General features: G+C 38.3%; 2 protein-coding genes across 8 annotated transcripts in view; one reads left to right on the top strand and one right to left on the bottom strand.

Annotated features, from left to right (window-relative positions):
• The window catches only part of GPR146 (G protein-coupled receptor 146), a 55,666-nt gene extending 44,034 nt beyond the window's left edge, over positions 1-11,632 (top strand). For 3 of the 6 annotated variants that reach the window (XM_075436141.1, XM_075436143.1, XM_075436142.1), the window contains one exon: positions 6,745-11,632. In XM_075436141.1, coding sequence (XP_075292256.1) covers positions 6,745-7,793 — 1,049 coding nt within the window. In that variant the 3' untranslated portion in view covers positions 7,794-11,632. The other 3 variants (XM_075436145.1, XM_075436144.1, XR_012765570.1) reach the window with 3 other exon arrangements.
• CHLSN (cholesin) overlaps positions 1-16,846 on the bottom strand; it is a 133,724-nt gene that overhangs the window by 78,558 nt on the left and 38,320 nt on the right. The gene's annotated exons all lie outside the window — the stretch shown is intronic.

A 16,846-nucleotide genomic window follows, 5' to 3' on the forward strand; every position in this document is an offset into this window, starting at 1 on the left:
TAAAACAGGAATAAAATTGTAGTTGCGAAGAGGCCAGGGGCAGTAAGCAGATTCTCATGGCACAAATGGGGTCTGAATGATCGGGCAGCTGCCATGAAGACCATTTACCACAAAGATGGTACTTACAGAATGAAAGAACCAACAAGTGACAGTGGTTGCCAACATCTGTGGAACAATAAAAAAGGTCACCTAGCAAGTGAGAGAGGGGCCCACAGGCAGGAGCTGAATTTTGAAGTGCTCCAAAGACAACATATATTCAGAATTTCTGGAAAAGCAGCAAGTGAGCAATCTCAAAGGATGACGAAAGCAAAATGTGAAAACCAATTTCAGAGGCATGAGGGTATCTGTGCTCAATTCCACATGTGACAGAAATACACCCTTGCAGTTTTTGAGAATTCAGTTTTTATTGTTGACTCAACATGCCTCAGAACAGTTTGAGATGTCCCACGGGAAAGTATCAGAGAAGTCATACATGAAAGAGTATCTATCATACTTGGAAACCCTGTGTTAAGTCTGATATGACACCGTGTACGTGTCATAGCAGCAAACGGTGATGGGAGGTGCAGCGTTAACTGTAATGGAGTCATCAGGGAGCGATAAAGAGGGAAAAAAGGGCCAGGGAGATGTGAAAAACAAGGTTTTGTAAAAAAAAAAACAACAGGGGCAATGTACATAAGCATTTATGTCTGGACAGAAGGAATGCTTAAGGAATAACACTGAACCAAGGGAAGCCAGTTAAGCTATAAGGCTGGAAATTAGGTCGCAGCACTCAAATTGTGCAGAATTAAGCAGGAGTAAGCAACAGTTTGATGGTATGAGTCAAAGGTCTTTTTCTGTAATTTTTAATTATTGTTATGCTGCTACTAAAGCAAGTTCATACTACTAAGGCAACGGGTTTAGAAAACCGAAACCTGAGCCTAATGACGAGGGTGCAGTCAGCAGGAGCAGGAGGCTGGGTGCCCACTCCTTCCAGGAGTTCCCTTGCCAGGGGTGGCAGAGCCCCTGCTCCCTCTCGCAGGAGTGGGGACTGACAGGGCTGCTGTGGAAAGGAAAGCCCACTCCTCTTCCAACTGACCTACTCCTGCTTTTCTGTTTGCACCTTTTTAAACCTACAAGACAAGGTTACATTCAATGCTACTTTATATCAGTTATTCTTGTTATTTAGTTATGGCTTCTTTCACATCATACTGCGCTGAATTAACTACACTATAAAATGGAACCGACATCAATTATAAACATACCACCCGTCAAACTGGTCAATGATTGCACCACAAAGACATAAATGATAGGGTTGGAAGGGGCCTGTTTTTCAGCCCAGCACCCAGTATCAAGCAGGATTTTCTTCTCCACTAATGTTAAAAGCATTTTATCTGAGCTGTATCATTATATTATAAACAGCAGCAACTCCATACGGGAAGTGTATTCTGCAACCTACTTGCCTGCACTGATGCATTCCCCCCCCCATCTAACCTGAGCAATCTAGTTTTACTTTTCTGTATACCCAGCCAACAAGTCACCTGTTAATCCCTATGGCACGCACACAAGCCTGTAAGCCTAAAAAAAAAGTCACATTCCCCAGACTACAAGGTAGCAGCAATGTGACACTTCATTCTCTCACACTTGAGAGTTCAGAGTGTGTTCCCCTTGAGGTACAGCTAACTGCAGGTATGCTATTTTCCAGATATACCAATCATCCACTATTTAAATTTTTAAGAACTAATCCATAAATAATAATTAGCATGTCACTTTCAAAAAGCACCTTACAAACGGATGAGTAGCTGACAATCTACTAAGTCACGGTTTATGCATATATTTAACTCTCCTGGTCAAGCTTTTCTCAGTCTTGATCCGAAGCAAACCCATGCCACCCAGCGAAGCTCCACACAGCGCCCAGCCTTCCCCGACGCAGAACCCTCGGGTTTCAGTCTCTGTACAAATTAAGAGATCCTGTGGGAACTCTCGAAGACCCAATGAAGGTAGGAGGCTTCGGCCTGTTTAGAGACTTACCTTCTTGGCAACAGCTTTATTAGCTATGTATGGTTTATAACGACATTACAGCTAGTGAAAACACATATTGAGAGTTACATAAACTAGATAAGAACTATTTCACAGATAGACGATAACAGAGCAAGTAGACAAATCATTTATTGTCTAAACAAAAGAAAAAAACTGCAGAGCAAGAGACAGTGCTACAGCTGGATAAAGGTTTCGGTTTTAAGTCAAATAAAACAATCAGAGTGTAGAACAGTCATGCTTGAAACTGTTAGCCAGCCTGCTCTGCAACTTCGTCCTGCATTATGAATGAAAGTGTCGGAAAAAACCCTCACTACACCTATGGACTCTGTAACACAACTGAGCAGAACTTCATTTTTTTTCTCATTAATTCAAGATCATTTTATGCATCTTTTCTAAAATAATCTTTGCCGTCAAAGTGCTCTTAACTTTTTGTGCAGTGTTGTAAGAAGTTTTTCTTACGTACTTCATGCGAATTTTTATCTAAATAAAACCACATTCAGTTTTTATGACATGTAAAGAAATTGGCTTTCGGCCAGGTATCAGAACTCTGAAAGTACTTCTGCACTAATACCTTTCCTGCTTTGCTGTTTGCCCAATGAACTTCTGGTGATCAAAGTCCTGCTAAAGTTTTGAGGCAGCAAAGACTTGATGCCAGTGTGTTACAGAGCTATCCATAGCACACATGCAATTCTGTCCGTGGACTGTGTATCAACAGGAATGCAGGAGTTGTTTACCATCTGGGAGTTGCAGCGGTTTTACAATATTCATAATGAACTGTTAAAAACAAACGAAGAAGCACAGACCTTGCCTATGAAACCAAACTGCAGTTAGACAGAGCAACTCAACCCAGAGTAATCATTTTTAGAGTTTCTCTGGTATTTATTCCATGAACACTTGCTTAATTTTTAATGAAGGGATTTTTCATTGGTGTTTATTTGCTATGGAATAAAGCCTCAGAATCTCTAAATATAAGACAAATTATTTCAAAAAAAGTGAGGCAGCTCTTGATTTTGGTTGACAATATCAGTTAAAACATACTTCAAAGGTGATGACTGTAGTTCACTAGCCTGAGGAGCTCTGACATAAAAAACAGAACCACCATAGTACAAAATTCAGTATGGGATAAATTTTCAACCTACAATTCAAAAACTCTTTCAAGAAATGATCCCTTTTAAAGGTGTAGAAAATATACATATTCCCAACCATTAATTGCGAGTGACATGCAGACGCTCTGAGCACAATCACCCTTCCAACTCTTTTGAAAAGGAAACAGAATGGAATCCGTAACACCATCACAAAACAAGGCTCACGTCGTAATGCCTTTTTACCACACTAGAACAATCTCCAAATTCAAAGGAAATGCTGAGAAACCTCTCTTCCCAGCTGGCATGACAAGCTAGCTCCCCTTCGCAAGCAGCACAAGCACCTGTGCACTTTGTAGGAAAGTGATTTTTAAATACTGATTGTTTCGGATATATGGCCTATAAAAATGAAGCTTCAAAGCTACATATTCTCAGCCCAGGTTAAAAATAAAACCCCCAGTCTCGAATGAGAGCCGTTGATTGCACTTGCAGGCCATGGAGCAGCCTCTCCAACGTCCCCAGAGAAGCCCCGCGCAGATGACAACCCCATAACAAACCGGTGCGCTCCAGCAGCCCGTGTATTTTAAGTCGTAAATCTGAAACCCAGAGACTGAGCTGAGCTTGATCCAACAGCTCGCTCCCCTCCGCGCACAGCCTCTCACTTCTTGAAACTGGCTGTAAACAGGGGAAGGGAGGGGCCTGCCGCCTGCCAAGCCAAGCAGAAACTTGTGAGTAACTTATAGAGGAAAAACAAGTGCAGGGCCGGCGAGCAGCACGCTGCCCGGGCGCTGGCGAGAGGCGAGCACCATGTTTTCCAAGGGAAACAAGCCCGGGCTTTGCAGCCGGCGTCCTTCCTCCCAAAGGTTGCTTATCAAACGCGTGCGGATCCGGCAGCGCGGAGGAATGCGAAACGTGAATTAAGAGGTAAGAGGCTTTGCGGCAACGCTGCTGAGGCTGGGGCCGTGGGAAAGGCAGGCTGGAGAGTGAGCGGCGGCTGGCAGGACGCTCCGTCCTTCTGCCTTCTAAGGTCTGATTTTAATTTTTCACCGTGATAGAAGTATAAAAGCAGACGAGACCAGGGGCAGCATCGGGGAAGGCTGAGTCAGGCCACGGTAAACAAGGACTGCAGCATTCACTTATGCAATGGAGTCAACCTGGGACTGCTGAACTGCTTGTGACTGAGTTAGTTTAGATTGATCGAGTAAAACTGCTGCATCCGAAGCATCGCAAGGACTTACCCAGACAAGGGCTGTGAAGACAAAACCGCCCTTGAACTGACAAAAGGCACGGCTGGGTAAGAAATGCTGAGCAGGGCCTGTGCAGCGCAGCAGACAGGTTCAGTGCCTTCGCAGGTAAGTGCCAATTAAAAAGGGGCGATTTCTACACTTGTGGCAAAAATACCTCACCTGGTAATTTAGAAGTCATCAAGAAAATTTCTTCAGAAAATATCTTTTAATTTTGCTCATTTTGGAGGTAAATTTTGTAATTTCGTAACATTACTATTTAACACAACAAATTGCCTACCATTTCTGTCATTAAAGAGAATTGTCTTATTTGACTACATTTACATGAGAGGATGTAAAGAAAAAAGGGGTAATTACTGAAAACACTTGTGAAAGCAGACATCCCGCTGCTCTATAAAATATAAAGCATGGTAGCAAAGACTGTTGATCTTCTGAGACAATACACAGGCAAGTATTCTGAGGCTGATATAATTCAGTCCAGAGTAATCAAAGCTACATGCTTAAGGATAAACCTACATAATGGAATTATGTGATTGTATCCGTGCCTGTGCTTAGTCACCCCTGCACTCACTGTAATGCATATATTTGCAATATCTAGTTCCAGTCTGCTGCTTTGGTTCAATCAAGTCATAACTGTTCAATGAGATGTAATTTTGGTTGCCTTCAACCGTGCAAAACAGCTTTTCTTTAAAAAAAAAAACCAAAAAACAAAAAACTTTCTTAAAAACTTAAAACAACAGATGCTTCCTGAAAATAAACTGGGTTGTTTTCAGTGCTCGAAAATAGTACCAAGAGTGAAAGACAACATAAAGATACCATACTTTTTACTCAAATGCAATCCTATAGCTAAAGAACCGTTTGGAGTAAACAAACAAGGAAGTTTTTCCACAAAGGTGAAAGAAAGTTTTGAAAACAACAGAACTGCATCTTGTGCTGCTGCCACAGAAGCCCCTTATCTGATTAAGTCCAACATACATCAGTGGAATAAAAATTTGTTTGCCCAGCTAAAATGTCTGTATTTTTAGCCTGATACCTGGCACGGGCTATGGTATTTAGAAAAAAATGCACACAAAACAACTGCAATGGGAAGTAAAAAAAAAAATGGAAGTTGACATGATTCTGGAACAAATTCTGTAGTATGGCTAAGGTGTCAAAGGGTTAGCACTAGAGAGGTGCAACCACGTATCCGTATGCATACAGAACCCATACCGTATAATCTGGCCATATGGTTCATGGCGTATAGCATGTTGTCTAGTAACATTCATTTTAATTGCACAGTGTTTATTGTGGATTTGATTAAATCGTGTTCTCTCTCTGGAAGGAATGCAGGGACGTGTACTTACACTTTCCTATATGTGTTAAACGGGAAGAACACAAAACAATGCTGAGTGTCTGACAGTATCAGCGTCCACGTGAGATGGGAAATCACCTGCTGCATCAATTCTACACTGTCCCAGAAACGGGCTGGCAGGAATAACCACCATAATTTTAAGGCTGTGAATGTTTTCAGTTGTACTTCAGGAGATTACTTATTTCTGCATTTTGGAAACAGACTTCTCACGACTGCTTTGAAGTTCACTGATTTCAGTTAAAATTGTATCTCTTTACTGACAATAAAGCAAAGATAGCTGGACAACAACTACTGATACTAGCATACTTTTAAAAGAATTCAAGCTATTTTGAGAGGAAACGATAGATAATTCTTGCCTTTTTGGAAAGTCAGGATGCCCCGATATTAGGTTCCCTAGACTACAGAGGTCCATTGTTTTTTCAGAACTAAATGGTTATAGGTTGGAAGTCTGAATATGAACTGACCTATAAAAAAACCCCTTCCATTCATTTCCCAATTTCCTCTAGTCTTTGTCCATTGTATCAGTGATCCTGTATACATCCACCATACCGCCTTGGATGTGCCTCCTCATTTAAAGACAAAGCTTGTTTAACACCTTAAAGAACTCTATTCTCCATCTTACTGCTAAGATTTGTGCTTCAGCTTGTATCCTTCAATTCTTTAGCAACCACCCTTATATATTATTAGCTATATAAAAGGTACTGTTTAATAATTTTAAAAAACATTGTACTAACCTTCATGCATATTACATCGGTACTTATTTTAAAGATACACAGTTTATGGTTTACCTCTGTTGCGTGTCCTATATTAGTTCATTTGCCACTAATTTCATTGAAAACTTCAGAACATTTACTAGTCTCATGAAATTTTGAATCACAGATTACTTTCTTCTCAACTAAGAAGATCAAAAGGCATTTCAGTCACTGACCTTAAATTGATCAGTTACCTGAGGTGTATAATTTCTATCTTTAAAATGTTTTCTTCACAGTACACTGCATTTCACTTACAATATAATATTTCAACAATACTTTCACTATTTCTCTCTCTACAGAAAAGCTGGTGACCAGAGGAGAAGATACGAAAGCTAAAATCACTATGTGGACCTGTGAAACCTTAAACCACAGTACCGAGAACAGTGAGGACCAGCATCTCTGCCATGACTTCCACCTCGTGCTCTCCATCTTTTCCCTACTCTACCTCATTATATGTTTCCCAGTTGGCCTTTGTTACAATGGCTTGCTGGTCCTAGTTAATCTCTATAACAAAGCTACTATGACTATGCCAGATGTTTACTTTGTCAACATTGCCATTGCTGGTCTCATCATCAACGCTCTGGCACCAATGTACCTTCTAGGTCTTGCCAACACAAAATGGGCCATCTGGAATTCTAACAATGAAGTTTATATTACCTTACTTATTTTATTCAACGTCTCGTCTTTAGTTACCATGTACTCTACTACATTACTCAGTCTGGACTACTACATCGAACGTGCTCTACCTAGAACTTATATGTCAAGTGTGTACAACACCAAACATGTTTGTGGATTCATTTGGGGTGGTGCCATGCTCACAAGTTTTTCATCTCTTCTGTTCTATGTCTGCAATCACGTATCCACTAAAATAATTGAATGTTCCAAGATGCAGAACAAAGAAGCAGCAGATGCCATTATGGTCTTTATCGGGTATGTTGTACCAGCTATCGCTGTACTGTATGCACTTATATTGATCTTACGAATACGCAAAGAGGCTACTCCACTGGATCAAGACACGGGACGGTTAGATCCATCGGTGCACAGGCTTCTGATTGCCACAGTCTGTACACAGTTCACGTTATGGACACCCTATTATGTTATCCTCTTGGTAAGCACATTTACTAATGCACAAGGAAGAATTGCAGATGAAAATTACAGTCGAATATTACATTTTACCAAGATTCTATCAAAATTCTTGGCTTTCTCAAGCAGCTTTGTAATGCCTCTGCTCTACAGATACATTAACAAAAACTTTCCCAACAAATTACGACGTTTGCTTAAAAAGATCCACTGTGGGCATCAAGGGTGTTCTCATGAACGCACAGTAGTACAGCAAGTTATGACGTAGGTATGAAGAACCCCTCTGGTGCTCTGTTACTGCAGCACTTGGCGTACCAGTACCGGGACTGTGTTGGCACTCGGGAGTCATTAACGTGAGAGTCCCAACCAAGAGGTCAGAAGGAGCTTTCCATTACAGTTAAATGAAACAGTCTTAATTTTCAAAAAGTTAATTGTTTGCTGAAATCTGGCAGGACTCTGGCCTATGTGCTGTAATACCTGTGATATCTAATACTTTTCAGTGCACTGAATTGGTGACAAATCATAAACTCTGTCTTCATTGTTGTAATATTCCTGCCTGGAGAAATCAGTAAGCAGTTTATTGAAGTCTTGACTGAAGACACAGCACCTTGTATCTTGTATAGAAAAAAGTATTACCTTATTTTCTGTACAAAGAAGTAACAGTGCTATCCTTGATGAAGCAAACAGCATTTTTCCATGAAGACAATATAGATGACCTTTACTAAGGACCATATTATCCAATTATACATGTCCAAGTAGTAAATGTTAATTATAAATTAAATTATTTAATTTCTTTCTTCATCACTAAATCCCCTCTAAAATAAGCTTAATTTACCATTTTCAGGAATCATTTTCTCGCACAAACTAACCTACGTTAACATTTATGGTAAATTGATTTGTTTTCTAGATATAACAATTAACAAAAGTGTGCTTTATTTTTACAGTGCTTTTTTGCATCCTAAAACATTTCAAGAATTCAGAAATATTTATTAACTAATTCTAAGGGAGATGTTTGTTCTGCATATTAAAATGAAGGACACAGTGGTTTACAAAGTTAAATCAAAATTTAACTAGTAAAGAATGTCTGGCTAAGTGTTATGGTCCACATATGTTCATGTAACAAGAGTAATTATCTTAAAAATAAATGTTTATGATTAACATTTTGTATTTTCAAGGGATATGTTTGCAACAAATAAATTAATCTCCTTAACCTAGGGCATCACTGGAGGTTTGGAAACCATACAAAATCCCTCAAGTACATACAAGATTTTAAATGTGAGTAATATATAGGAATCGCAGTCACCATCAGCTTTTTGCTGACCTCTCAGAAATGGACTGCCTCCCAGTGTGACTCTTGAATACACAATAAAAGTATAGTTTCTGTATTTCACAGTGGGGATGAAGAAATCCAATCCAGATTGCCAAACTGTACTGAGTATATGAAATATATAAGAAACACAAACATGCTGCAGGAAGCAAATTAACAGTTACCAACAACAGTAAACTACAAAACATTGACCCAAGAACTCCCTGTTCCTGTGCTGTTACTGCATTATTAGTGATGGAGGAGGTGCAGAAGTTAAACCTATATTCTCCCACTGATCTGGGGGCAGCAAGACATCTTTGTGGCTTGCCCTGCAACACAGCAGAATCAATTCATTGCTTAATCTGTCACAACACAACTGAAATTCCACATGATTTTATTCAAAAAATGTGGCTTTTCAAGCCTCTGGTGCAGAAAAAAAACCCAGTGCAAACCCAGAATTAAACCTTTTCTATTGCATATAGCACAATCCCATCTGATAATTGCTCCTAATTTGTCAGCATAGAGACATGCTTAAGTCCTAAGTGAGAAGGAGGCGAGAAACAGCCTTTTCATACCTTTTCTCTTCTCTTCAATATTATTCAAGTAATTTCATCTCAAAGCCATCTTTGCTTGTCTTCTTCATACACAAGCATCTTTAAGTTATCAACATCCTGGTGGAAGACTCTCCATTAATCTTTACTTTTTTTAACAGCCTCTCGTATTTTATTGAGTTATTTTAACCCTTAAACTCTGTACAGTAAAAATCATCTATTTCTATGGCATTTTCTCCACCCGAAAACTATCCGGTGCAACTACATCAATTTACTTCATAGCTTTAGCCTGTTGATGAAAACCATGATAAGGAATGAAGTCTTTCTTTATCATTGTGTCCGATTCACACACTAATTTATAGTGCCTCTATGCTGACATGACACTGGCTGCTTTGGTAAACCGTGGGGTTGGTTGGTTGGGGTTTTCTCCGCTTGAGAGGTTGTCTATGAATTTCTACACGTCTTGAGCATTCAAGCTCACTTCCACACAGAATTGCTTCTTAAATTTCTTAAGAAATCTTTCCTTGCAACCGTCAAGCAAATAGGTTCCTCTTCTCCTCGTCTGAGGAAAATCAGGTTTCCTAATGCACCACATTAAATCTCTCATGTAAAATCTGTTAAAGAAATTCCATCCCATTATGCAGGAAAAATTCCAGCAGGGAGGAACTGGCTTATCTGGTGTGGATAGAGGCTTCCAGAACTGAGACACTGCCAGCACGGTGTGGCTGAACAGGCAGCATTAAGTGCAATTGTAACTTCTATGCTGCTTCCTTCCTTCCATTTCCCACCTCTGAGACATCTTTCTTTCTGCCTCTAACAGGACTGTTCATTTATTTCTGTTCCTTTCTCTCCATGTTAAATTCCCAGTTTCAGATCATGGCTCTTATCTCTCTTGAGCTTTGTCTCTCATCTTTTCCACTTCTGTATCTGAATGTGCTATTCTGTTCAATGTTCGTATTACTCCTCTGTTTCCATCCATGTTTGGTCTTGTGCTCTTGGTACCATTCACCACTTGCATTTACTTCACCAGATTGACTCCTTCACAATGACTCAAATCTTATTCAATGATTTGACATTACAAATGGATTTATATAGTAAAGTGGAAGCTGCTATTAAAGAGATAGAGAAAGTTTTTATATAATTTACCTTTGAAATCTCAATACTTTTTTTCCTAATCCTTTTTATTGCAGGAAAGTATGTTTGCATGTATCCTTGGTAATAAACAAATGTGATGGCAATCATATAGACAACAACTTTCATAATTTAATGAACAAGACTGCAATCCACTCACCTTTTTTTTAAGAGTTAGTTTGATATATTAATTGCCTCAAAGAAACCGTGCCATGGAGCTGCCTGACTGCTGTTCTCTTAAGGAAATTCTGAACTTAATTGCAGCACCATCGCATGGTATCTCTCAAAAAGCAGTATCCCAAAAAGTGAGAACTTTGCAATATTTATAGAAAAGCAGTAGATGAGCAAGTGCAATAAAATACTTAAGGAAATACACGGTATCATAAATATGGAAGAACTTTTATGGACGAATCTTTAATATACAAAGTTCTCAAGAACGGGGCCTTTCTATCTCACATACCTGAAGGTTTCTGATGACTGTAAATAGGGACTTCTCTATTTCACATTTAAATAATTATGACTAAAATACTGTATATACGCAAGATAAAAGTCAGGCTACTGATGTAAAAATAATTTGCAAAGAATTTATTAAATTATTTCTTAAAGTGTATCATTTAAATGTAAACCCCTGAACAGTAAGGTGTACTGTATGTTTCTGTATGTATATACTGTATACTAGAAAGTAAGCACTAGTTAAGTGCCATTAACAGTGTTATTTTCTCACAAAATTAAATTTAATGTCTGAGTTGATCTATGGCTTATGGCCCTCTTGCTGAACTGCCCATTAAGTCAAATCAATGAACTAACAAAAATGTTGCTCTCTGCTTCTGCTTAAATTATGAACAAAGCTAGCTCAAGACAAGTCCTCGTTGACTAACCTAGTAGAGGTCCTCGTTTCAAAAGTTTTAATTTGAGAATCAAATTGAGTTGGTCTCTGAAGACATAGTTTCAATAAATGAAGGAAAGTGATCAACCCCTAGAAAATTTCAGGTTCTATTAAAAGGAAGAGATGTGGCCTTCAATATTATGTCAAAATACTACAGAAATGGACTTTCTGCAAAGCCTCATGCAGGAACTACTGACTCATAATAAATTCTCAATAAAAAGTGTTAAAGTGTACCTGGTCAGTAAGATGTGTGATTTTTTTTTTTTGGCCTTCTTGGTAAAAACCTGTTGTAGCCAAGGTTAAACCTGCGTTGCTTCACCGAATCAAAACATACCAAATTGCATGACTCTGGTGTCAAATCAGACATGTTCAGTTATCAGATTTTCCAGGACATAATTTTGACACTACTCAAATCTCATTATTCATCAGCGTGAAGCTAGCTGGGAATGAAAGCAAAAAGGCACCCCCCCCCCAACTCTCCTCAGCACAGAGAATCCTGCAGCTGAACGGACGGAGTAACACTGCGCCATAGCAACACAAGGCTGGTGATTAATGCATGCGCAGGCCACGTCCTTGTCGCTTCCTCTCCTTTGTGCTGCCACAAATGAGATCTCGGAAATCAGCTCCCTGCAGAAACCCTCTTGGTTCCCAGAACAATATAATATAACAACTCATACCTTTGGCATCCCAAAGAATATTTAGCTTTAAGAATATAGCGTACCTCATAATCCATTTACTGCAGTAACCACTGCATATATCCAAAAGCTCACTCACCATGGAACCGTTAGTTTACCTCACATTCATGAAAATATTTTCCTGGCTATACTTTAATTAGCAATTTGTTCCTTTTAAATTTTTCTGTAAAGTGTAGGAGGATAGCAAGTAAAAGCAAACTATTTAAAATGGTTATTAGTGAATTCCTTAAAGAAAAAAAAAAAGTCCAAGGCACTTCTGAGTGTTAAGACTCAGTGAGAGATAAATGAAAAAGGCAATTGTGAATAGGGAAGTTGCAATATTATATAATTTAGTCTAAGCCTAATATCTGACAAGATGCCCTTACTTACATACAATGGTTTAAAGAGTGTTTTCTGTTACTCTAATTGGAGGCCCAGAATCTCTAAACACAGAGTAGTGATTTTCTGATGCTTCATTTCTCAGAGCTTTAAGATATAAGTGCAATACATAAAAAGGCTTTTATATAAAAACACCTTTTACACAACATAGACTTGAAGGATCTTAAATGAGAACAGAGCTAGTTAATAAGCAGCAAGTTAACAAGCCTACAGGTTTGCAAAGGGTGAACTTCTACATCAGTGCAAGTAAAATGAGTTCACTGGGTACAACCAAGTTTACACCAGTACAAATTGGGACAACATGGCATCAGAATCTGCCCTTTTCTGTCAGTACAAAGAGAATTCACTGAAGACAACCACATTTTGGAGCAGTCGCAGAAAATACGCATTTAACTATCATTTAATATAGGAAAATAGGCCCCAAGGTTGCCAATAAAATATGACACTACTACCAGAAAACTTGAAGTAACACTTTTTTGGTTTTTTTTTTAAAACTAAGATTCAGTTGAACTGTTTTTGTGGTATGGATAAGTACATAGCTAAAACCCCATTTATCACTGCTTATTAAAAATGAAAGCAATACAGTGCTCAGGCTGGAGACCTTCTCACGAGCTTTACTGCAGTGGCACAGGACTGGCAAGAGAAGACAAAAGCAGAACCTGGCCAAGCGCTGCTCTCTGTTCTGCTGGCAACTGAGGACTTTGAGAAGTACTGACTTTCACCTAAGTTTCTGCAGCTGTAAAGTGCTCAGAGCACTGATGAATCTGAAACATATGCTCTAAGATGAATTTTTGTAGTTTCTTAGTAAGCAAAATCTTGTGTATTTCTTAACTACCTCATGCAATGCTTTTTCCAAGTAAAAGCAATCTAAACATACAAAACCAGCTGTGCAGACTGCCATGGCAACAAATCTGAAGTGTGAAATGTTTCTTCTGTTGTATTTCCTTTACCTTTTCATTATATATCAAAACACTTTGACATATGCTGAATACATTCTTTTCCTATCAGGAGAGAAGAGGATTTATTATCCACTTTGTCATTCCACTTTCTTCCTACCAACTCCTTTCCTTAGTCCATGTGATTTCCTTATATTCCTTCCTCCTAAAGAACCGGCACTTTTAATTACATACACGAGAAGGGTCAAAATTATTCACAGTCTAGAGCAGGCAGAGTTCTTGTATTATTACAAATCATGACAGTAAAAGATTTTTAAACCACCAGATTCTCACAGAGTAGTTATGAATTAAATATACAAACATATTTAAAAAAAAATCTTCCTACCAAAAGTTCATCAAAACAAACAAAATTTATAACCAGAAAGAGAATCCATTTTATCTAGTTTAAAAGAACTTCATGATGCATTATATGAACAGATAAATAAGCAGCAGCATAAATACTCCCAACTCAGAGACCTGGAGAGAGGACTAATAAAAAAAGAAATAGATTTACAATTAGAGACATCTTGCAGGAACTATACCTGCAAGTATGTTTCATTGTGAACTATTGAAACTGTAACTTAATTAGAAAGAATTATAGTGCTCTGGAGCTGAATGGGAATAGCACTTCTTTTGGTATCTTGCAGGAACTATACCTGCAAGTATACTGCCCAACAGTAGGAATAATTCTGCTATAAAAATGCAGAGGAAATGCTCAACTCTGGGTAAAGTTAACATTCAAAAAACACAGAATTAATCTCCTAATTTAAAGTGGATTTATCACAAATTGTACTGATATTGCTGGGAAGTTCTGCTCATCACTCGTATATTAGTCTATGCATTACCAATTACAAAATGAATTGAAAAGCCTAATTTTAGCAACAACAGCTGCAAATTTAAGCTAAAATTTATCTTGAAGCTGGTAGAATTTCCACAACTGTTTCTTAATTCATCTCCAAAACCTTTAAAAGATCATTTTGAAGTTAATTCTGGTATTAGGTTATCAAAGGTGTTTTAGAAACTCCATCTGGTGGTCACTAGGCAGAATATTCTTGCAGTTCCCAAAAGCAGTAAGATCAGTCAAACTAATTAAAGGTTACATGCTAACCATTAGGAAAAAAAAAAAAATCAGTCCCAGTTTCTGGTTAAACACAGCTTTGTACTAGCTGGTCCACTCTGCGAGCAGTAAGGGTATTGCTGCAAATATTTGCAAGAAAAAACAAAATTAACCATAACTTCTACAAACTGCTGCTGTGAGGATGAGGCAGGTAAGAGAAAATTCAAACAAATCTCAACAGTGGTTAATTTTGGTTTTGAAACTAACAGAAGGATATTTAACTAGCCTATTGGATCTGATTATTCACAAGAAAGGAAAATTTATAAAAAAGCATATGTTTCTTGTATTGTTTTATGAAACATCTGGTACTAGTCATTGTGGTGGACAAGATGCTCCAAGATCAAAGAAGTGATATTCCCATTCAGCTCCAGAGCACTGTAATTCTTTCTAATTAAGTTATAGTTTCACTAGTTCACAATGAAATAGATTTCATATTTAATACAGAAGTTTCTGAATCAGCCTACGTGCAATTAAATAATCATTCTAGCACCTGCAGTGCTATGCAGAGACCAGCTCTTTTATAAAACTTGCTATGAGAAAATGCTTTTTTCTACCCTTTAATAGCAGTAGAGTATTATTTGGAAACACAGGAAATTTTTGAGCTCTCGTAGCTGAGTTACATAGATGATCTACTCATACTGAGGAATTTATTTTGCGATTGACAGAAACATTACTATATAGTAATAATAATAAAATACTGTTTATAAAACAACTTACATTACAAACAATGCCCAAATAAGCCAATATAAAACCACCAATAGTGAATCACGGGCAAGCAGCCCTGAGATGAGGCAGCAATCACACAGCACAGAGCATGGCTGTCCTGGAACAGAAGGAAGAAATGCTGATACACGATCAGCCTCTGAGGCACCAGTAATTATTAATACCAGTGTTTATGTATACACATCTCCAACTTGTGCTTTCTTAACCCCATCCAAGCAGAGAGTTCCAAGGAAAGCCAGTAAGACTATCAAATTTTAGAAATTCACATAGCTCCACATACCTTATAAACCAGCATAAGCATCTGAATTCTGTTAAAAAAAAATGAGCTTTTTGTTCTAAAATTAATCCATAAATGAAATTCCTTTAACTTTCTTCAAGAATTCTTGGTTTTCTATACAACTTCCCTGCTTCCTCCCACCCCCCTCTCCATCCCTTTATGTCAAAGGCCTAATGTTCCGTGGTCTTTTAATCCAGGACACAAATGTGCCTGCTTGTCAAGTAAAAAAAGACTCACCATACATAAAATAAAAAGCAAGGCCTTTCATATGAACAATTTTACAGAGTAACTGGCAACTGTGCATCAATATAACAAAAGCCTTAGGAGAGATGCTCTTCTCAAAAATTATTTTCTTTCCAGGAATCTTGAGTTATTGCATCAATACAGGTAGCCTTAAGGTGCTAAAACGGTACCAAGAAAAGCTTCCAATGTATAAACTCAGCCCTCGAAGAGAGTCACAGTAATCTCTGATTAACTCTGTGGCTGATACCCCACACTCAAGTGGGTTTTTTTGTTACATAACAACACTAGAGGAAAAATTAAGATGGAAATACATGGTAGTTTGTGAAAAAATATTTTTGTAAAAAATTGTAGACTATTTCATAATTCCAACTTCCAGTAACACAGCAATTGCTTTTCATCGTAATACACTGGGGAACAGGCAATAACAGCCATTTAATATTCCAAACCAATCCTATCATACTACACAGGGACAGTTTTCTTAATAACATGACATCAAAAAGGCAAGAAAAGATATGTTAATCAAGAGCAGAAGACAACATCATAGTCTAAAAACAGACTTCAGGCTTCTCGTGCAGGATTAGCTCCCTAACAATAATCATTGCCCTAGAGCAATCCAGTCCAATCCTTCGACTAACTGCAAGCTTACGGCAGCCTTTGGTCTCTGGCCTTGATGCCTGTGGCTGTTTGATGCTGCACCAAGCAACCAAGAGCTGTACTGCTCAAAATCACAATGATTCAGAAGGAAAGTGAGCAAGACAGAATCACCATCTCCATAATACTTTACTGGATAGATCTGCTTTAAGCCAGAGAATAGAGGCTGAAGTCTCTATGGTTTCAGCATCTCACAAGCCAGAAGCCTTGAACGGTGTTGGAGAAGACTGAGAAATTTCTCTCATCTGGCATACACATATATGACAGAAAGAGACTTCACTTCAGATTAAATCTACTGTCAAGGATCTGTACTCTGCTAAACACATCAGTAATAAAGTCAACTACGAGAAATTATTTGGTTTGGTCAAAAGAAAAGTGGCTCATATCTGCTTTCTTTATAACAGCATCTGTCACTCAGTACTAGATAT

The sequence above is a fragment of the Opisthocomus hoazin genome, chromosome 15 (assembly GCF_030867145.1).
Source record: "Opisthocomus hoazin isolate bOpiHoa1 chromosome 15, bOpiHoa1.hap1, whole genome shotgun sequence".
NCBI classification, from domain to species: Eukaryota; Metazoa; Chordata; class Aves; order Opisthocomiformes; family Opisthocomidae; genus Opisthocomus; species Opisthocomus hoazin.